Source organism: Ascaphus truei, chromosome 7, assembly GCF_040206685.1.
Source record: "Ascaphus truei isolate aAscTru1 chromosome 7, aAscTru1.hap1, whole genome shotgun sequence".
NCBI lineage: Eukaryota > Metazoa > Chordata > Amphibia > Anura > Ascaphidae > Ascaphus > Ascaphus truei.
Genome location: NC_134489.1, coordinates 108,782,727 through 108,805,280, shown reverse-complemented (window position 1 = coordinate 108,805,280; position 22,554 = coordinate 108,782,727). Strand labels below are relative to the sequence as shown.

Genomic DNA, 22,554 nt, shown 5'->3' with positions numbered 1-22,554 from the left:
CAGGCTGCTCCGGGGAGGCAGTATAATGCGGGACTTTGTTGTGCCAGGCTGCTCCGGGGAGGGCAGTATAATGCAGGGCTTTGTTGTGCCAGGCTGCTCCGGGGAGGGCAGTATAATGCAGGGCTTTGTTGTGCCAGGCTGCTCCGGGGAGGGCAGTATAATGCGGGGCTTTGTTGTGCCAGGCTGCTCCGGGGAGGGCAGTATAATGCGGGGCTTTGTTGTGCCAGGCTGCTCCGGGGAGGGCAGTATAATGCGGGGCTTTGTTGTGCCAGGCTGCTCCGGGGAGGGCAGTATAATGCGGGGCTTTGCAGAGGTGTGTGATCTTCCTAAGGACAGAGACTGTACCTGGAAGGAGAAGCAGCCTTTGTGTTACTGCAGCGATGATGCACTGATCAGGTCATCAATTCTCATTTGGGCAACGCTGATACAAAGCAAGGAAGCTTCTTTACAGCAGAGCCCAGTGCAGGGGCGGGCAAATCCAGTCCTCAAGGGCCACCAACAGGTCAGGTTTTCAGGATATCCCTGCTTCAGCACAGGTGGCTCAAAGACTGAGCCACCGATTGAGCCACCTGTGCTGAAGCAGGGATATCCTGAAAGCCTGGCCTGTTGGTGGCCCTTGAGGACTGGAGTAATATAACGAGTGGTGTCTGTACCGAGCAGCCATGAATTAGATTACAGCATGGTAACAGTCCCCGACTTTGATTGTCCTCCAGTTACAGGGGCATTCCTGTAACCTCACAACTGCTGTAACCAGCGTAACAATGCCAGACGCTTCTGTAAAGGGGCCTGACAACGAGGGGCAAAGTGCGCCGTGCTTAGTGATATGTCTGATAGATACATATAAGTGATTGTGCTTCAACGTATAGGTGGACAATAATGATCTGGTATAAAGTAAAAACATTGATCTTTAACGTGACACTCGTCAGGTTTTCACGTTATTTATTTATAAAATATTTTACCAGGAAGTAATACATTGAGAGTTATGTCTCGTTTTCACGTATGTCCTGGGCACAGAGTTAGGACAAATAATACATGGTTACAAGTACAGTTACATAATGAGCAGGGTATACATTATATACAAGACATTGCGTGCACAGTTACAGATAATATATATTATAGGCTTATGTAACAGTTACAGAACAGATTAAAGTGTGAGACAGCCTTAGATTTGAAAGAACTTAAACTGGTGGTGGATGTGAGAGTCTCTGGTAGGTTGTTCCAGTTTTGGGGTGCATGGTAAGAGGAGGAGCGGCCGGATACTTTGTTAAGCACAATTGGAAACGCACTGCAGGTGTTACTGAACCTGCTTTAATTTCAGGGCGTTTTCACCACCCAATCAAAGGATCAGAGTCAGCATGGCAGAAATAATTCTCTGGGTATCCTAGTGCAGGATGGTATAAGTAATACTCTGGGTATCCTAGTGTAGGATGGGGTAAGTAATACTCTGGGTATCCTAGTGCAGGATGGGATAAGTAACACTCTGGGTATCCTAGTGCAGGATGGTATAAGTAATATTCTGGGTATCCCAGTGCAGGATGGGATAAGTAATATTCTGGGTATTCTAGTGCAGGATGGGATAAGTAATACTCTGGGTATCCTAGTACAGGATGGGATAAGTAATACTCTGGGTATCCTAGTACAGGATGGGATAAGTAATATTCTGGGTATCCTATTGCAGGATGGGGTAAGTAATACTCTGGGTATCCTAGTACAGGATGGTATAAGTAATACTCTGGGTATCCTAGTGTAGGATGGGGTAAGTAATACTCTGGGTATCCTAGTGTAGGATGGGATACATAATACTCTGGGTATCCTAGTACAGGATGGGATAAGTAATACTCTGGGTATCCTAGTACAGGATGGGATAAGTAATATTCTGGGTATCCTAGTGTAGGATGGGGTAAGTAATACTCTGGGTATCCTAGTGTAGGATGGGATACATAATACTCTCGGTATCCTAGTGCAGGATGGGATCAGTAATACTCTGGGTATCCTAGTGCAGGATGGGGTAAGTAATACTCTGGGTATCCTAGTGCAGGATGGGATAAGTAATATTCTGGGTATCCTAGTGCAGGATGGGATCAGTAATACTCTGGGTATCCTAGTGTAGGATGGGGTAAGTAATACTCTCGGTATCCTAGTGCAGGATGGGGTAAGTAATACTCTGGGTATCCTAGTGTAGGATGGGATACATAATACTCTCGGTATCCTAGTGCAGGATGGGGTAAGTAATACTCTGGATATCCTAGTACAGGATGGTATAAGTAATACTCTGGGTATCCTAGTGTAGGATGGGGTAAGTAATACTCTGGGTATCCTAGTGTAGGATGGGATACATAATACTCTGGGTATCCTAGTACAGGATGGGATAAGTAATACTCTGGGTATCCTAGTACAGGATGGGATAAGTAATATTCTGGGTATCCTAGTGTAGGATGGGGTAAGTAATACTCTGGGTATCCTAGTGTAGGATGGGATACATAATACTCTCGGTATCCTAGTGCAGGATGGGATCAGTAATACTCTGGGTATCCTAGTGCAGGATGGGGTAAGTAATACTCTGGGTATCCTAGTGCAGGATGGGATAAGTAATATTCTGGGTATCCTAGTGCAGGATGGGATCAGTAATACTCTGGGTATCCTAGTGTAGGATGGGGTAAGTAATACTCTCGGTATCCTAGTGCAGGATGGGGTAAGTAATACTCTGGGTATCCTAGTGTAGGATGGGATACATAATACTCTCGGTATCCTAGTGCAGGATGGGGTAAGTAATACTCTGGATATCCTAGTGCAGGATAGGATAAGTAATACACTGGATACTGAGTATCCTAGTGCAGGATGGGGTAAGTAATACTCTGGGTATCCTCTTGCAGGATGGCAGAAATAATACTCTGGGTATCCTAGTGCAGGATGGTATAAATAATACTCTGGGTATACTAGTACAGGATGGTATAAGTAATATTCTGGGTATCTTAGTGCAGGATGGGGTAAGTAATACTCTGGGTATCCTAGTGCAGGATGGGATAAGTAATACTCTGCGTATCCTAGTACAGGATGGTATAAGTAATACTCTGGGTATCTTAGTGCAGGATGGTATAAGTAATACTCTGGGTATCCTAGTGCAGGATGGTATAAGTAATACTCTGGGTATCCTAGTGCAGGATGGTATAAGTAATACTCTGGGTATCCTAGTACAGGATGGGATAAGTAATACTCTGGGTATCCTAGTACAGGATGGGATAAGTAATATTCTGGGTATCCTATTGCAGGATGGGGTAAGTAATACTCTGGGTATCCTAGTACAGGATGGTATAAGTAATACTCTGGGTATCCTAGTGTAGGATGGGGTAAGTAATACTCTGGGTATCCTAGTGTAGGATGGGATACATAATACTCTGGGTATCCTAGTACAGGATGGGATAAGTAATACTCTGGGTATCCTAGTACAGGATGGGATAAGTAATATTCTGGGTATCCTAGTGTAGGATGGGGTAAGTAATACTCTGGGTATCCTAGTGTAGGATGGGATACATAATACTCTCGGTATCCTAGTGCAGGATGGGATCAGTAATACTCTGGGTATCCTAGTGCAGGATGGGGTAAGTAATACTCTGGGTATCCTAGTGCAGGATGGGATAAGTAATATTCTGGGTATCCTAGTGCAGGATGGGATCAGTAATACTCTGGGTATCCTAGTGTAGGATGGGGTAAGTAATACTCTCGGTATCCTAGTGCAGGATGGGGTAAGTAATACTCTGGGTATCCTAGTGTAGGATGGGATACATAATACTCTCGGTATCCTAGTGCAGGATGGGGTAAGTAATACTCTGGATATCCTAGTGCAGGATAGGATAAGTAATACACTGGATACTGAGTATCCTAGTGCAGGATGGGGTAAGTAATACTCTGGGTATCCTCTTGCAGGATGGCAGAAATAATACTCTGGGTATCCTAGTGCAGGATGGTATAAATAATACTCTGGGTATACTAGTACAGGATGGTATAAGTAATATTCTGGGTATCTTAGTGCAGGATGGGGTAAGTAATACTCTGGGTATCCTAGTGCAGGATGGGATAAGTAATACTCTGCGTATCCTAGTACAGGATGGTATAAGTAATACTCTGGGTATCTTAGTGCAGGATGGTATAAGTAATACTCTGGGTATCCTAGTGCAGGATGGTATAAGTAATACTCTGGGTATCCTAGTGCAGGATGGTATAAGTAATACTCTGGGTATCTTAGTGCAGGATGGTATAAGTAATACTCTGGGTATCCTAGTGCTGGATGGGGTTATAATACTCTGGATACTGAGTATCCTAGTGCAGGATGGGATAAGTAATACTCTAGATACTGAGTATCCTAGTGCAGGATGGGGTAAGTAATACTCTAGGTATCCTAGTGCAGGATGGGGTAATAATACTCTGGATACTGAGTATCCTAGTGCAGGATGGGGTAAGTAATACTCTGGGTATCCTAGTGCAGGATGGAGTAATAATACTCTGGATACTGAGTATCCTAGTGCAGGATGGTATAAGTAATACTCTGGGTATCCTAGTGCAGGATGGTATAAGTAATACTCTGGGTATCTTAGTGCATGATGGTATAAGTAATACTCTGGGTATCCTAGTGCAGGATGGGGTAATAATACTCTGGATACTGAGTATCCTAGTGCAGGATGGGATAAGTAATACTCTGGATACTGAGTATCCTAGTGCAGGATGGGGTAAGTAATACTCTGGGTATCCTAGTGCAGGATGGGGTAATAATACTCTGGATACTGAGTATCCTAGTGCAGGATGGGGTAAGTAATACTCTGCGTATCCGAGTGCAGGATGGAGTAATAATACTCTGGATACTGAGTATCCTAGTGCTACTGTAGGTGGGATACTTGTTTATTTGAAGGATCCTGGCTAGTAGCTTGCACCCGATGAATGACTGCCCCGTTGATGGGTCCATCAGAGACGTGTGTAAATAAGATAAAAGTGATATCTAGTTAATTGTTCTTCTAAAGTACAAACCCGTTGTGGAGAAGTATGAGAATAACCCGGTGCCGCGCTCAGGGAGAGAGCCTGAATAGCTGGCAGAGTTATTGGATTTTTCGGTTCTGTGCTGTTGTGAATGAGAGACCCTGTGGAGGAAATGTATATCTTTCTCACAGCTTCCTCGCTCCTGTCTCACGCTCTCTGCTGCCCTAGGTGCAGTTCCACAGGACGCTGCACAGAAAGGTATATGTGCATTTGTATATTAAATCCCTTTAATGTCCTAGTGTAATCCCATACCTCACTGTGCAGCTCACCTTGTTATATGTGCTGCTAGAGAAATACAAATCTAAATGTAGGAATTCTTCAAATGTTTTGCTACGGTCTGAGTCCGCAGGTTAATATTATTGTAACAGGCGTTCCCACCCCACCCCCCCCCCCCACCCCCTCCTCTGGGAGATGTCACTGTTACCTGCACTCTCGCTGTGCTGTACCTGTGTATGTGTATGTAACAGGTGTGTGTCCCCCCCCCCTCTGGGAGATGTCACTGTTACCTGTACTCTTGCTGTGCTGTACCTGTGTATGTGTATGTAACAGGTGTGTCCCCCCCCCTCTCTGGGAGATGTCACTGTTACCTGTACTCTCGCTGTGCTGTACCTGTGTATATGTATGTAACAGGTGTGTGTGTGTGTGTGTCCCCTCTGGGAGATGTCCCTGTTACCTGTACTCTCGCTGTGCTGTACCTGTGTATGTGTGTGTAACAGGTGTTCCCCCCTCCCCCTCTGGGAGATGTCACTGTTACCTGTACTCTCGCTGTGCTGTACCTGTGTATGTGTGTGTAACAGGTGTGTGTGTGTGTGTGTGTGTCCCCTCTGGGAGATGTCCCTGTTACCTGTACTCTCGCTGTGCTGTACCTGTGTATGTGTGTGTAACAGGTGCTCCCCCCTCCCCACTCCCCCTCTGGGAGATGTCCCTGTTACCTGTACTCTCGCTGTGCTGTACCTGTGTATGTGTGTAACAGGTGCTCCCCCCTCCCCACTCCCCCTCTGGGAGATGTCCCTGTTACCTGTACTCTCGCTGTGCTGTACCTGTGTATGTGTGTGTAACAGGTGCTCCCCCCTCCCCACTCCCCCTCTGGGAGATGTCCCTGTTTCCTGTACTCTTGCTGTGCTGTACCTGTGTATGTGTGTGTACCAGGTGTTCCCCCTCCCTCCCCCTCTGGGAGATGTCACTGTTTCCTGTACTCTCACTGTGCTTTACCTGTGTATGTGTGTGTAACAGGTGTCCCCCCCCCCTCTCCCCCTTTGGGAGATGTCACTGTTACCTGTACTCTCGCTGTGCTGTACCTGTGTATGTGTGTGTAACAGGTGTCCCCCCCCCTCTCCCCCTCTGGGAGATGTCACTGTTACCTGTACTCTCGCTGTGCTGTACCTGTGTATGTGTATGTAACAGGTGCCCCCCCTCCCCCTCTGGGAGATGTCACTGTTTCCTGTACTCTTGCTGTGCTGTACCTGTGTATATGTATGTAACAGGTGTTCCCCGCCCTCTGGGAGATGTCACTGTTACCTGTACTCTCGCTGTGCTGTACCTGTGTATGTGTGTGTAACAGGTGCCCCCCCCCCCTCCCTCTGGGAGATGTCACTGTTACCTGTACTCTCGCTGTGCTGTACCTGTGTATATGTGTGTGTAACAGGTGCCCCCCCCCCCCCCCTCTGGGAGATGTCACTGTTACCTGTACTCTCGCTGTGCTGTACCTGTGTATGTGTATGTAACGGGTGTTCCCCCACCCTCTGGGAGATGTCACTGTTACCTGTACTCTCGCTGTGCTCTACCTGTGTATGTGTGTGTAACAGGTGCCCCCCCCCCCTCTGGGAGATGTCACTGTTACCTGTACTCTCACTGTGCTGTACCTGTGTATGTGTGTGTAACAGGTGCCCCCCCTCTGGGAGATGTCACTGTTACCTGTACTCTCGCTGTGCTGTACCTGTGTATGTGTATGTAACGGGTGTTCCCCCACCCTCTGGGAGATGTCACTGTTACCTGTACTCTCGCTGTGCTCTACCTGTGTATGTGTGTGTAACAGGTGCCCCCCCCCCCCCTCTGGGAGATGTCACTGTTACCTGTACTCTCACTGTGCTGTACCTGTGAGGCTTACAGGATTGCTCAGTATCCGCCGATGGTAGTAGTGGGGAAGACAGGACAGGCTTTCAGGAAATAGAGCTCTTATCTCGAACATGGGTGCAGCGCCTCCATTCCCCGCAGGACCCCCATCAGTGCCGGGTGCAGTCCCTGCAGGAAAACCATCTTGCACCCCCCCCTGATAACCTGCAGTCACAGGCAGGAGTATAACAGCAGCAACTGGTCTTTATTCTTCACAGTACAACAGTACATTACAGAATACAACAGGTACACTCTTCTTGGGGTCCCTGGACTCAACCCCCAGGGCTTGAGGCCCCAAAGGTTTATCCTTTGCTCCCCTACTCCCTGGTGGAGTAAGGGGTAACATCCCACTCCCTTGCGGCAGGGGAAGGAAGGTGGCCAGAGCCCTGGCTCCAACCTTCCAACAACCAGTACATTTAGCTCTGCAGCCCCTTTCGTACCCAGGGGGAGGGTCCTAGGTCTGAGCCCCTGATAGGGCAGCACACAGACCTTAGTCCCACCCTCCCCCCTGTCACTCCAGGGAGTAGTTTACTGCAGTGGAACCCAGATGAACCCTAACACTCCCTGCTCTGGTATCAGGGTTTATATTTTAGGCAGGGCTGATTAGTAGCCGAGAGGATACATGGATACATTATTATTATTTGGAATCGGAGAATCATTCTTTCATGTTGGGTTTGATCACCTAACTGGTTCCTAAAATTGTTGCTACAATATGTGTGGTACCGAGCATTACCATGTTAAGGTTCCAGTAACCACATTGGTCCTGGGAAATGGCAGATTTGTGGTACATTGTGATACTTTTTAATTAGTCTTTCATAGATGTGAGAGCGTGAAGAGCGCAGAGAACTCCACAATGTTATTATTTAGTATTTCAAATCGTCACGCCAAAAAACAGAGCAGAGATATATACACACGCACACGCACACGCACACACACACACACAGAGCGGGGGACGAGGGCGGCAGACAGGGTGGAGGGCAGCAGACAGAGATGGGGTTGGGAGGTTTTACAGCGAGACGTCTCCCGAATGGAAATTTTCACCTTCATCAAGTTACTGGCATTTGTGCGCCAGTTACTAAGGATCAGGTTGGGAGCGGCGTTGGCGGCAGTTACCATTGGTGATGCTATAAGTGTTCTTATGTGAAGTGTTTTGTTAAAGGTCACAGTTTTGGAGACTTGTTTCTAAGACATTAATTAAAGGTTCAATCCCAGCCAGTGGGGAAAAAAGATCTATATATGTATATATTTTATATTATTTAGCAATGAACTAAGGTTTTTGGAATGATTGACTTGCCCTTAAAGTAAAATGTTCAGTTATTTGCATTCTGGGTTAAAAATAAGTTTTATTTTTTTCCATCAGTTCGTTTAATTCTCATCTTATCTGGTAATTATTGTTCTTCGTTAAGCTTTCATCATTAGCCAAACAAAACAGAAGGGAACGAGTCTGAATCTCCATTTCACCTGTATATACAATCGTTTACAAGCGGCCCTACCACAAAAGAGATGAGATATTTTATAATATGTTTTCAGGGTTACTTTGTAAATATCGGCATTCCAACTGGAAACGGTTTTGTTTTCTTTAGCCACACCCCCTTTGTGTGATGTCACCACATGTTGAGCAGGTTCTGACTGCTCCTTACCCTAACCCAGGGGTTCCCAGCTCCTGTCCCCAAGACCCCCCCCAACAGGTCAGGTTTTCAGGATATCCCTGCTTCAGCACAGGTGGCCCAGTCTTCGACTGCATACACAACGTTTCGACCTAATTGGTCTTTGTCAAGTGCAAAAAAGCCACAAATGTAGTTGACCTCTCTGGTCGAGAAGGGACTAGACCAGGGGTGGACAACTCCAGTCCTCAACAGGTCGAGTTTTCAGGATATCCCTGCTTCAGCACAGGTGGCTCAGTCTTTGATTGAGCCACCTGTGCTGAAGCAGGGATATCCTGAAAACTTAACCTGCTGGTGGCCCTTGAGGACTGGAGTTGCCCGCCCCTGGGTTAGACGTTGGGGCCAAACCTGTATCATTCAGGAACTGTCGCTGTAAATGTACGTTGCCAATTCTGAAAGCGTGTGACAGAAGTGTTCAATGTTGGGAATGTCATTGGAGGCTTTTTCCTGTTTTGTAGGTGCTGCCGCGAAGATAGAAGTGCCGGCTAGCCCCCACCATGAGGGTATCCAGGGTAGGGGCGTTCTCCTGGTTACTGCCGGCCCTCTCAGTACTCACGTTCCACCTCTCGGCCGCCCGCGTGGCAGCAGAGTATACAGAGACGGAGCAGCAGGAACAGTGTTTCAACAGAGAACATCCTATCATTACCTTCCAAGGTGAGCACAGCAAATATTCACCAGCTCTGTTACTTTGTTTATTGACCAATTCAATTCACTAACGAAAATGCAGCCCAGATTTTTGGGTTAATATTTCCAAATTCTACAATTTCATTGTCCGTCTTTTTGCTGTTGAGTATAACCAGAATCTCACCCGCTTACGTTCTGTTTTCACGTGGGAAAATGGGGTTTTAATATGGGCCCGTCTGGCAAACCCACCACATCATGTCATTATTCTATCCTTATCTTCTTATCTCAGAGGCTCAGGCGTGTAATATAGTGCGCGCGCATGCGCTACCGTGCGCGCACGCCTACAGCCGTGAGCAGTGGCACGGCAGATCAGGGAAAGTACAAGAGAATTGTATTTTCGTGCTGTCGCCGCACCAAGAGATGCTGTGAACCAATCACAGCGCGGCCTAGTGCTGTGATGTCTTAGCCACGCCCCTAGCCCCTTTACCCTCTACACACGAAACGCCTGCGCCACGTGCACGCTACGCCGTGTGCGCGCCTGCACACGCACCAGCGCGCACTATCTTACAAGCCTAAAGTAGCATTTAATTAAAAATCCTATTTGTGGTTTTTTTTAATGATAAATCCGCTGTGTAGTATTAAATAATACTCACTGCATTTCCCCGCACTCTTCGTGCCGTTTGTAATGATTTTGTAATGGATTCAGCTTCCTTGAGTTGCTAAAACAACCATTTAGGAACCCACAGCACTTCTTCTTTTGAAACAGGCGGCCATATTGCGTGCCCTGGGAAGCAGGGTCTTCGCCAATCGATTGGCAGCGTAGATATTCACTTTTGCCATAAATGTATGGAATCGCTGCATTTATAAAAGAGAAACAAAAAAGGCAGAGGAAACGCTGTCACAACTTATTCACAGGTTGCTGTTCTTTATTTTTGCTGAATTCCTACCGCACACTCAGTAGTTCTTTAAGGTGAAAGAGATAATCCTTTAATGACCTTATCAAGTCATAGAAGACTCAGTAGATATTTGAGGGATCTCTGAGGGTGTCTGCTGGGATTTGTTTGCAGACCTGACCTTTCACAGGAAGGACTCTGCTTCCCTGTAATTACATTTCAAAGTGTCGCCTTAAAACAGATGCCTGTGCGGCTCGAATGTGCTATTTCCTTCTTTTATATTCTGTGAACTGGATGGTCGTACACTGGAACTCCTGGTTCTCTCATGACGCAGCACTGAAGTTACACTGGAACTCCTGGTCTTCTGATGACACAGCACTGAAGTTACACTGGAACTCCTGGTCTTCTGATGACACTGCACTGGAGTTACACTGGAACTCCTGGTCCTCTGATGACACAGCACTGAAGTTACACTGGAACTCCTGGTCTTCTGATGACACTGCACTGGAGTTACACTGGAACTCCTGGTCTTCTGATGACACAGCACTGGAGTTACACTGGAACTCCTGGTCTTCTGATGACACAGCACTGGAGTTACACTGGAACTCCTGGTTCTCTCATGACACAGCACTGAAGTTACACTGGAACTCCTGGTCTTCTGATGACACAGCACTGAAGTTACACTGGAACTCCTGGTCTTCTGATGACACTGCACTGGAGTTACACTGGAACTCCTGGTCCTCTGATGACACAGCACTGAAGTTACACTGGAACTCCTGGTCTTCTGATGACACTGCACTGGAGTTACACTGGAACTCCTGGTCTTCTGATGACACAGCACTGGAGTTACACTGGAACTCCTGGTCTTCTGATGACACAGCACTGGAGTTACACTGGAACTCCTGGTCCTCTGGTGACACAGCACTGGAGTTACACTGGAACTCCTGGTCCTCTGATGACACAGCACTGGAGTTACACTGGAACTCCTGGTCTTCTGATGACACAGCACTGGAGTTACACTGGAACTCCTGGTCCTCTGGTGACACAGCACTGGAGTTACACTGGAACTCCTGGTCATCTGATGACACTGCACTGGAGTTACACTGGAACTCCTGGTCTTCTGATGACACAGCACTGGAATTACACTGGAACTCCTGGTCCTCTGGTGACACAGCACTGGAGTTACACTGGAACTCCTGGTCCTCTGATGACACAGCACTGGAATTACACTGGAACTCCTGGTTCTCTGATGACACAGCACTGGAATTACACTGGAACTCCTGGTTCTGGAGCTATTATAATTATTCCTGACAGGAAGCTGCAAATGGGATAGATGTGGGGTCAGGCTACAACATTGCCCCGATTGGCTCACTAGCAGGTTGTTGACAGCCAACCATCTTGGAGGACGACAAAGGCCAAGAAAGCAAGTAAATCTGTATTGCTGGAGGAGTCTGAAAATCTGGATCCAACCATCGTAATGTCATTGTTCAGAGTGCAGGCTGGTCACATAGCACTGTGCATAAAATCCATTCATCTTACCCTGAAGAGCTTACAGTCTAAGTGTGGTGAAGGCCTTAGAGATCCTTCAAGGTACGCTATGGATTGGATTTATCGTACACCTGATAGTGTTCATTCCTTCCCCGTGACACAGCGAGAGGAGGTGACTTACTCAAGGTCACAAGGAGTTAAGGATGGGACCAAGTTCTCCTACTTCAGAGATCAGTGCCATAAACACTTGAATGTTTGGATCATTAAATAATTTTCAGAATTCAAAAATCCAGGATTGAGCCAAGTGTCGGGGGGCAATAAAGACGTGAGAAACCTTTGGTGTGGGACCTGATGAAGAGTGATGTCCCACTGCAATCAGTTCCACCCGCCCAACAGAAAAGGGAAACTCGCTGTTTAACGGTCCCTTATCCAGAATAATGTAAATCAGAGAATCGGGCTGGAATTGAAAGCTTCCCTTCTCCCTCTGATGTTTCAGTCTCCCAACACATTGCCGAATTCAATTATTTTACATAAGTATCCTGTTAGGAGAATTGGTAATTTGTGAAGTGATTCCATATGTTCCCTTTCTGCCCTTAAACGCCTTCACCGCCAGAGCCATCAGTGTGGCTCATACCGGCCAACAGGGCCCATTTATTGGGGAGAGGGGGAGAGGGAGGGGAGGGGGAGGGGAGGGGGAGAGGGAGGAGGCCTTCATATGTCGATGGAAACTTATTACATTTTTCTCTTCTCCCTAAAAAATATATTGGCTCAGCCCTGTGTAATATTCTTGTTGACCTGGGACAAACCCAGCTTCAGCAGGTCTGAACAAATGCACAGAAGGGTCAATAATACCGGGAGACAGCAAACCAAAATAATCTTATTTAATCAACAAAATGTTCTCTTTTAATGAAAGTATCACAGATTTGTAGAGCTGCCTGCTAAGCTAACGCTTACGCCAAGGTGCCCAAATCAAACATGGCGTCCCCTGCCAGGCTGTCTGCTCTGCTCTGCTGATGATATCTCCAGGGGTGCATAGCAGTCACAGCTCTGCACTCGGGTGGTAACGGATGGGAGGTTTGTATGAGCTGGTCCCCCCCATTCGTCACCCTGGATTTGTGATTTGTCATTGTAACGCACTTTGGGGTTTGTGTTTCTCGGCAGCTTATCCTTAATTAAATCTCAATCCGTTCTTATTGCTTTAAAACCCGATAAATTGGTTTAGACCCATGAACTAACGCATTGGAATTAGAGGCGTGTAATAGTTACACATGCCTGACTAATCACTTTCGGATAGCATTAAAGTGACTTGTTATAAGACCGTGTGTTATATAAACGTTTTAAAATATATATCCAAATTCTGCGTAATTGGCTTTGTTCACGGCTAGAGGCCCGCGCAGCCCACAGACGTCTCTGCGAGGCGTTCACCACACTGACGCCAACAAATGAAACCATTTTATTTGCTTTACTTGAATCCTGGGATTTGCTGAGATAAAGCACAGCTGTCTGGCCCTTAAGAGAACCCAATTAAATATATATATTCACTTTTGTGACCCCACATTGTAGGGAGAGAAACACACCGCCCACCTCCAGCAGTGCGTTTTGCTTCCTTTTATTCAACGTGACCGATGATGTTGCAGTCCGCCATCTTATATTGCCGATTGAGTTAAAAAGGACCAGTGTGGCAATTTACCGGGAGCTCTATATTTGGACCTGAAACTGTTAAATGATCGTCTTTTTGTGTGGGAAACACAAATGTATCCAACGACACGATTTGGCGCGGTTTCTACTTTACAACATATTCCATACGCGGGCGAGAGGCGGGTGATATCCAAACGGCGCGGGAAATACAGGGGTATACAGGGGGGGGGAAGTGCAGGAACCCTAAGGGGGAACAGTTAGTTTATATATAAAATACAGCAAATATGTAAGGAAATGTTTTAGAAAACGTATTTTTTAAGGTCTTGTTCCGGTCCACCATCGCTCCGGGTTCTTATCGTCAGTATATCGGGTCTCCTAGTGATGTCTACAACAGGGGTGGGCCACTCCAGTCCTCAAGGGCCACCAACAGGTCAGGTATAAAGGATATCCCTGCTTCAGCACAGGGGGTGCAGTCTTCGGCTGATCCACCTGTGCTGAAGCAGGGATATCCTTAATACCTGACCTGTTGGTGGCCCTTGAGGACTGGAGTTTCCCACCCCTGGTTTAGAGAGGGGTGCTAAAAATAAATAAAAAATAGCCTTGCCCAGCTGATTTATAAACCGCTCCATAACCCTTTGACCTCAGTCCATTCCCTTTGGAGCTGCACCGTAGGCTCGGCCGGTGGAGTTGCTGCTGTGTTCAGGTTTGTGCAGCCGGATGATAATGCATCGGGATTTATTTCTCTCGAATTCCTTTGACACTTCACCCAGTAGCACCTCGGATTTGAACTGGTCACTAATACATTGCTTGTCAGCTGAATGCTGGTGAAATAATACGTTCCTCTCCATCACCCGCACCCCGGGACCCGAGAGCCTGCAGGACGTTAAGGATTGCTACTCTGGATTATGGCACACTCAACGGGGATTGTTTAACAGTCCCTGTTATTAGTGATCGCACCTTGGGCCACGTCAGATGGGTGACAGAGTGCAGAGACATTCCCGCCGCAGATAAACGGAGAATTGTCCGTCTTTATAGCTAAAAAATAAGTGAGCTGCACAACAGAGGTGAAAATGGGAGGTTGTTGGTTCTGTCCGTTACCTCTCACACAGCTCGGGATTTAAACCATTGAGTTTAGAGTTGATAGAGTTTTCTGTACCAAGATAATAATATCCCAAGCGTCATCTTCTATTTAATCTGATTATTCCTTATTCCCTCCTCTAGCGTCTGCTGCAAATGTAATAAATACAAAACACACTGGCAAGTTAAATAACAAATGAACAAGGTACCAGAGCTGTCACAATGTGTCTGCTGCTCCCAGGATTCATCCCCCTGTGTGTTGAGAAAGGACACTTCCCATATACTGTCTTGTCATTATTGCTGATGTAATTCTACCTTCAGTTTCACACGAGGATCCGGCCTCAAACCTCTCATTTAACGCCAGAGTTGGGCGAGACTTTACATATCGTTATTTCCCAGCACTAATGAAGCTGCGGGCGCGTATGAGTACAGCTCATATGCATATAATGTTTTAGTAACGGACGTTATTTCTAACAAGAAGCTTTTCACAGGGTTTATGTTATATTAATAATGTTTTAGTAAATACTGTACTGCGTTATAATTACCTTGACAAAGCGAAGTCAGCCTGGGGTCTGCATGAGATGCTCTGCAGAAGGGCAATAGAACAGTGTGTCCATCTATTTTGGCCTTGTGTGACCGTGTAAATGTGCATTTAATGTTTCGAAGTTGAATAATTGCTCTTTTAACCACTTTAGCGCTGGAGGAGCCAGTCTGCCTCTCTATACAGCTCAGTACTAATCCCACAGTACTCCTGCTCACAATGTCATGTGTCTCGCTTTGCCCCTTTTTATCGCTCTGGCAGCACAGGGCTTACACATCTCTGTTTCCATGTATTACATCGGCTGTAATAGCTGATACCGAAAATAGTAACTCGTAATAAACACCTTCATATGTATTCCAATTACAATGTTAAACCACCCGTATATGCTCTGAACGTGTGCGCTGACCGTATATGCTCTGACCGTATATGCTCTGAATGTGTGCGCTGACCGTATATGCTCTGAGCGTATATGCTCTGAACGTGTGCGCTGACCGTATATGCTCTGACCGTATATGCTCTGAATGTGTGCGCTGACCGTATATGCTCTGAGCGTATATGCTCTGAACGTGTGCGCTGACCGTATATGCTCTGAACGTGTGCGCTGATCGTATATGCTCTGAGCGTATATGCTCTGAATGTGTGCGCTGACCATATATGCTCTGACCGTATATGCTCTGAACGTGTGCGCTGACCGTATATGCTCTGAGCGTATATGATGAACATACAGTATATGCTCTGCCCGTACATGCTCTGACCATACATGCTCTGACCGTACGTGTTCTGACCGTACGTGTTCTGACCGTACGTGTTCTGACCGTACGTGTTCTGACCGTACGTGTTCTGACCGTACGCGCTCTGACCGTACATGCTCTGACCGTACGTGTTCTGACCGTACGTGTTCTGACCGTACGTGTTCTGACCGTACGCGCTCTGACCGTACGCGCTCTGACCTTACGCGCTCTGACCGTACGCGCTCTGACCGTACGCGCTCTGACCGTACGCGCTCTGACCGTACGCGCTCTGACCGTACGCGCTCTGACCGTACGCGCTCTGTGCAAACACCTCTCACTGTACAAACACCTCTCACTGTTCCTGCTTCTCCTAACAGAACTGAGATCCTGGCTTTCTGATTTCACATATTCGGGCGTGGAGGACTTTTCTCAGCTAGCACTGGATGTCAACAGGAATCAGCTCATTGTAGGAGCAAGGTAATGGGAATATATATATATATATATCTACTATATATTTCTGAAAGTGTCTTATGTGGCTATGTCTGTATGTGTCTCCCTGTGTCCCTCCCTGTGTCCCTAGCGGCAATCCCATTGGACCGTGGGCCAGGCCAATGAGATTGCTTCCTTGGCCCGCCCGCCCCGCACACCTCTCATTGGCCTGAGGCGGAGTGACGGGCCAAAGGTCACACACACACACACACACACACACCCACGCTCTCTGCGGCTCTCCCCTCACATAGGCCGCTCCCCCACCCGGCGCTCTCCCTCACCCCCCACCCGCTCTCCCCCCCCCCCGCCCGCTCACCCCCCATCCCCCCCGCTCACTCCCCCTCCCCCCCTCTCCCCATCTCCCCCACGCTCACCCCCCGTACACTCCCCGCCCCGCTTATCCCCCCCCCCCCACCCACCCACACACACAGAGCACGCTCTCTGCGGCTCTCTCCTCACACAGGCTGCTCCCCGTCCCAGAGGCCGCTCCTCTGGCTGTCTCCGCCTCTCCCCGTGAAAGGCGCAGCACCTCCTCACCGGAGCGTCTCAGCCTCTCCGCTGAGGAGCCCGAGGTGGAGGAGGATGGCGGCCAGTACCCGGAGAAAGAGGAGGAGGGCGGCCGTGTGCAAGGTGAGGAAACGCAGGGGAATTGCTGCGTCCCTGACTCCCCCTGCCCTTTGCCCCCCCTACCCTCCCTGCCCCCTGCCCCCCCTGCCCTTTGCCCCTGCCCTTTGCCCCCTGCCCTCCCTCCCCCTGCCCTCCCTCCCCCTGCCCTTTGTCCCCTGCCACCCTCCACCTGCCCCTCCTCCCCCTGCCCCCCCAGCCCTTTGCCCCCTGCCCTTTGCCCCCCTGCCCTTTGCCCCCTGCCCTTTGCCCCCTGCCCTCCCTCCCCCTGCCCTCCCTCCCCCTGCCCTCCCCCTCCATGCCCTTTGGGCCCCCCGCTCCTCCCTGCCCTTTGGGCCCCCCGCTCCTCCCTGCCCTTTGGCCCCCCCACCCCTCCCTGCCCTTTGGCCCCCCGCCCCTCCCTGCCCTTTGGCCCCCCCGCCCCTCCCTGCCCTTTGGCCCCCCCGCCCCTCCCTGCCCTTTGGCCCCCCCCGCCCCTCCCTGCCCTTTGCCCCCCCCCCACCCCTCCCTGCCCTTTGGCCCTCCCTGCCCTTTGGCCCTCCCCGCCCCCTCCCTGCCCTTTTGGCCCCCCCTGCCCCTCCCCCTCCCTGCCCTTTGGCCCCCCCTGCCCCTCCCTACCCTTTGGCCCCCCCCACCCTTCCCTGCCCTTTGGCCCCCCCCGCCCCTCCCTGCCCTTTGCCCCTCCCTGCCCTTTGCCCCTCCCTGCCCTTTGCCCCGCCCCTCCCTTTGCCCCTCCCTGCCCTTTGCCCCGCCCCTCCCTGCCCAACCCGCCCCTCCCTGCAACCCCCCCCCCACCCCTCCCTGCCCTTTGCCCCTTTCCGCCCCTCCCTGCCCTTTGCCCCCCCCCGCCCCTCCCTGCCCTTTGCCCCCCCCGCCCCTCCCTGCCCTTTGCCCCCCCCCCACCCCTCCCTGCCCTTTGTCCCCCCCCACCCCTCCCTGCCCTTTGTCCCCCTGCCCTTTGCCCCCTGCCCTCCCCCTCCCTGCCCTTTGGGCCCCCCCGCCCCTCCCTGCCCTTTGGCCTCCCCACCCCTCCCTGCCCTTTGGCCCCCCCCACCCCTCCCTGCCCTTTGGCCCCCCCCACCCCTCCCTGCCCTTTGGCCCCCCCCACCCCTCCCTGCCCTTTGGCCCCCCCGCCCCTCCCTGCCCTTTGGCCCCCCCCGCCCCTCCCTGCCCTTTGGCCCCCCTGCCCCTCCCTGCCCTTTGGCCCCCCCGCCCCTCCCTGCCCTTTGCCCCCCCCCACCCCTCCCTGCCCTTTGCCCCCCCCCCACCCCTCCCTGCCCTTTGCCCCTCCCTGCCCTTTGGCCCTCCCCGCCCCCTCCCTGCCCTTTTGGCCCCCCTGCCCCTCCCCCTCCCTGCCCTTTGGCCCCCCCCTGCCCCTCCCTGCCCTTTGGCCCCCCCCACCCTTCCCTGCCCTTTGGCCCCCCCGCCCCTCCCTGCCCTTTGGCCCCCCCCCGCCCCTCCCTGCCATTGCCCCTCCCTGCACTTTGCCCCTCCCTGCCCTTTGCCCCGCCCCTCCCTGACCTTTGCCCCGCCCCTCCCTCCCCTCCCTGCCCCTCCCTGCCCAACCCGCCCCTCCCTGCAACCCCCCCTCCCTGCCCTTTGCCCCTTTCCGCCCCTCCCTGCCCTTTGCCCCCCCCGCCCTTCCCTGCCCTTTGCCCCCCCCACCCCTCCCTGCCCTTTGCCCCCCTGCCCTTTGCCCTCCCCACCCTTCTACGCCCCTTGGCCCCCCCCCGCCCTTCGACGCCCCTCCCCCCCCCCCACCCTTCCACTCCATGCCCCCTGCCCTTCCACGCCCGGGCAACGCCGGGTATATCAGCTAGTATATATATATATACACGTGTATAAATATCTGTGTGATGAAATTATTGATATTTGGTATTGTGTGTATTTCTACATATATTTATGTTTGTACCTTTCGTGTATTATGAAAGCAAAGTCATACTGTGGAGTTATGCAGGGTACGTATGTATGCTTAATGGTACTTCTATCTAATTGGCACTTAGCTGTGTATATAATTCATCAGACACTCTGTATTAATGGGCCCAGTTAATGTGTCAGTTAATTTGACTGATCTGCATTATTGCAGTCCGTGTGTGTGTGTCTGTGTGTCCGTGTGTGTGTGTGTGTGTGTCTGTGTGTCTGTGTGTCTGTGTGTCAGTGTGAGTGTCCATCTTCACTGCTGAAGGAGCAAGCAATGTATTAAAGGATTAATTTGCTATTTCGGAGGACCTGTACGGTGTAGCTGGCACTGCCCTCTCTGATCCAGTTAACATTAACCACCCGCTAAGAAATCAGGATCCTACGAGAATCAGAACGCCCGCATCTCCCAGCATCCTGCGCTGATGACATCACCTTCAGGTAACTCCGTGATACCTGTGTCTGTGTGCGTACAGGTGCCAGACTCATGCAGTTTTGGGACCAATGAAGTCCCTAAGCCCCTAGTTCCACGAACACAACTAAAAAATATTTCTTCCACAAACTGCTTTTTCCTTTTCCCCCCTCATTACTTTTAATCGATTACAGAGAGATATTGATGTATTTTTTCTCAGGCCTCTTAAATATGGCCTCCAATAAGCATAAATAATCAAATCAGCCGGGTGCTAATTTTGGCATCTCCGCCCTGGCTGCGGTTACTGAAGCTGGGGCTGGGCTAGGGAACACCGTATAAACTGTTTTAGTTAAATTCCAGTACCTTCCAATATTTTGGTCCCAGTGATGCCTTCCCGAAGGAGCTTGCCAAGGATTATTGGGGCTGCATTGATGCGGCCGTGTTACCCACTGCAGATGCCTCTGTCACTCTGACTATAGGGGGCAGATGCATTCGACGGCAGGCGGTACTGGTTAGCGCATGCGGTCCAGCTGTGACCCCCATTGGCATGTATGCCGGGTTGGGTGCTCTTACAGTACCAGCGCTTGATGACTCTTATCAGGTTTGGAGAGAGAGAGGCCGTAGGAGAAGAGCCACCGACCGGCGCCAGGACCCAGAACCGGTGCTGCCTGCACCAAGCCCATTACAGGGGGACTGTGGGGTGCTTCCTGCATCAGTTGTCTTAACTGTAACAGTTTGGGAAATACCCAAATATTTTACCTGCCAATATAACACTGAATATCACACCTGTATATCCAATATAGGATTCAATGGCTCAGACCACACAGAATACCCCTCTATAACACTGAATATCACACCTGTATATCTGTAGGATTCAATGGCTCAGGTCATGCAGAATACCCCTCTATAACACTGAATATCACACCTATATATCCAATATAGGATTCAATGGCTCAGGTCATGCAGAATACCCCTCTATAACACTGAATATCACACCTGTATATCTGTAGGATTCAATGGCTCAGGCCATGCATAATACCCCTCTATAACACTGAATATCACACCTATATATCCAATATAGGATTCAATGGCTCAGGTCATGCATAATACTCCTCTATAACACTGAATATCACACCTATATATCCAATATAGGATTCAATGGCTCAGGTCATGCAGAATACCCCTCTATAACACTGAATATCACACCTGTATATCCAATATAGGATTCAATGGCTCAGGCCATGCAGAATACCCCTCTATAACACAGCAGCAGGAACCACATCTAGACACACAGTATATACAGAGCTACTGGCTTTGGGACTCAGTCCTTGTTCTCCCACATCAACGGACGTGACGAAGTTAGAGCTTGAATATCTGGAGATGGGCCTGTGTATGTGCAGAGTTACTCACTACCATTATACAGTGGCGCATATGAATTTTTCGGGAATATGACACTGCAGCGGATGGAGTTAGGTGCCTGGTAATATGAAGAGTAATGATGGAAGCAAACAGTTTGTGGGCTGGAGATACTCCATGGAGATCAATGTGGCCAAATTGCATTGTAAAATATTCAGCGGCCCCTGGGGACTGTCCCTGGCTGTATTATACATCACGTTAAGTGCTTTCTCGTTAGAAATGATCGGACTCGTGGCTAACAGGGGGGGGAGAGGCTCAGACCTGGGTTATGTGAGAGCAGGGCAAGTGAGGGGCTGATATCATAAAGGTCAAGAAGGAATAGACACCCCGTCTGCCTGTGTACAGCGCAGGGTGTTATAGAGAGAGATTTCCCTCACTGTAACTCAAACACTGAACAGCACAAAACACGTCCTGTAACAAGTAACAAAATACTGCACGTTGCTTCATTGATGCTGCTTAGCATTTGCATCCTGCGTCTCTTGGAATCAATGTATTAACATTTGTGACTGTGTACAGAATAAGATCAGCGGGAGCTGGGTAATACATATTTATTATATATCCCAAACACTGACTCTTATTTCTCAGCATCAACAAGAGTCGGATTTGTGTCTGTGGGTCTGTGTGTGTCTGTGTGTGTCTGTGTGTGTATCCAGTTTTAACATTTGATGTAACAATCGTTAACTGATGCCACGTGTCAGATCAGACCTTACTTTGCCCCGTTATATTACTGTGAGATATGAAACCTACTGCACGGGGTAACAGTCCTGTTACACTGGGACTCCTATTCCTGACTGTTAACAAGGGATCCCCCTAACGGTTATGGGGGAAGCCAGCTGTGTGCAAGGGGAATCCTGACATTTAAGGGATAAACTTATTCAAGTCTCTAGGGGCAGTGGCTATGTTTAAAAGGATGAACTCTCCTGAGTTAACTCGTGTGTATAAATGGGTAATCCTCCCTTTTAGTTGGTTGGTCCCATTGGAATTTATGAGAGTGACTGATGTATGTTAATATGTGGGTGTGCGAGGTGACACACTCACCATGAAGGTGTGTGAAGATATTCTCCGTGAAATCACACGAGCGAGTCACTCTTACCTCTGACCTATTCAGAGGGGTGGTGTGTTACCGCACATATCTCGTCCAAAAGGCACAGTCCTTGCAGTGTATTCTAATGTCTGCATCTAATACTGTACATGGTGCAGTGTATTCTAATATCTGCATCTAATACTGTACATGGTGCAGTGTATTCTAATATCTGCATCTAATACTGTACATGGTGCAGTGTATTCTAATATCTGCATCTAATACTGTACATGATGCAGTGTATTCTAATGTGTGCATCTTATTCTGTACATGCAGTGTATTCTAATGTCTGCATCTAATAATGTACATGATGCAGTGTATTCTAATGTCTGCATCTAATACTGTACATGCAGTGTATTCTAATGTCTGCATCTGTACATGATGCAGTGTATTCTAATGTCTGCATCTAATTCTGTACATGCAGTGTATTCTAATGTCTGCAACTAATACTGTACATGATGCAGTGTATTCTAATGTCTGCATCTAATACTGTACATGCAGTGTATTCTAATGTCTGCATCCTATACTGTACATGGTGCAGTGTATTCTAATGTCTGCATCTGTACATGCAGTGTATTCTAATGTCTGCATCTAATACTGTACATGGAGCAGTGTATTCTAATGTCTGCATCTAATACTGTACATGCAGTGTATTCTAATGTCTGCATCTAATACTGTACATGGAGCAGTGTATTCTAATGTCTGCATCTAATACTGTACATGCAGTGTATTCTAATGTCTGCATCTAATACTGTACATGGTGCAGTGTATTCTAATGTCTGCATCTAATACTGTACATGGAGCAGTGTATTCTAATGT

General features: G+C 49.0%; 1 protein-coding gene across 1 annotated transcript in view; it reads left to right on the top strand.

Annotated features, from left to right (window-relative positions):
* SEMA5B (semaphorin 5B) overlaps positions 1-22,554 on the top strand; it is a 279,793-nt gene that overhangs the window by 126,276 nt on the left and 130,963 nt on the right. Inside the window, exons 3-4 of the mRNA XM_075610072.1 lie at positions 9,263-9,458; positions 16,174-16,273. Of these exons, the coding sequence (XP_075466187.1) occupies positions 9,302-9,458; positions 16,174-16,273 (257 nt within the window). The 5' untranslated portion in view covers positions 9,263-9,301. The remainder of the gene's footprint in view (positions 1-9,262; positions 9,459-16,173; positions 16,274-22,554) is intronic.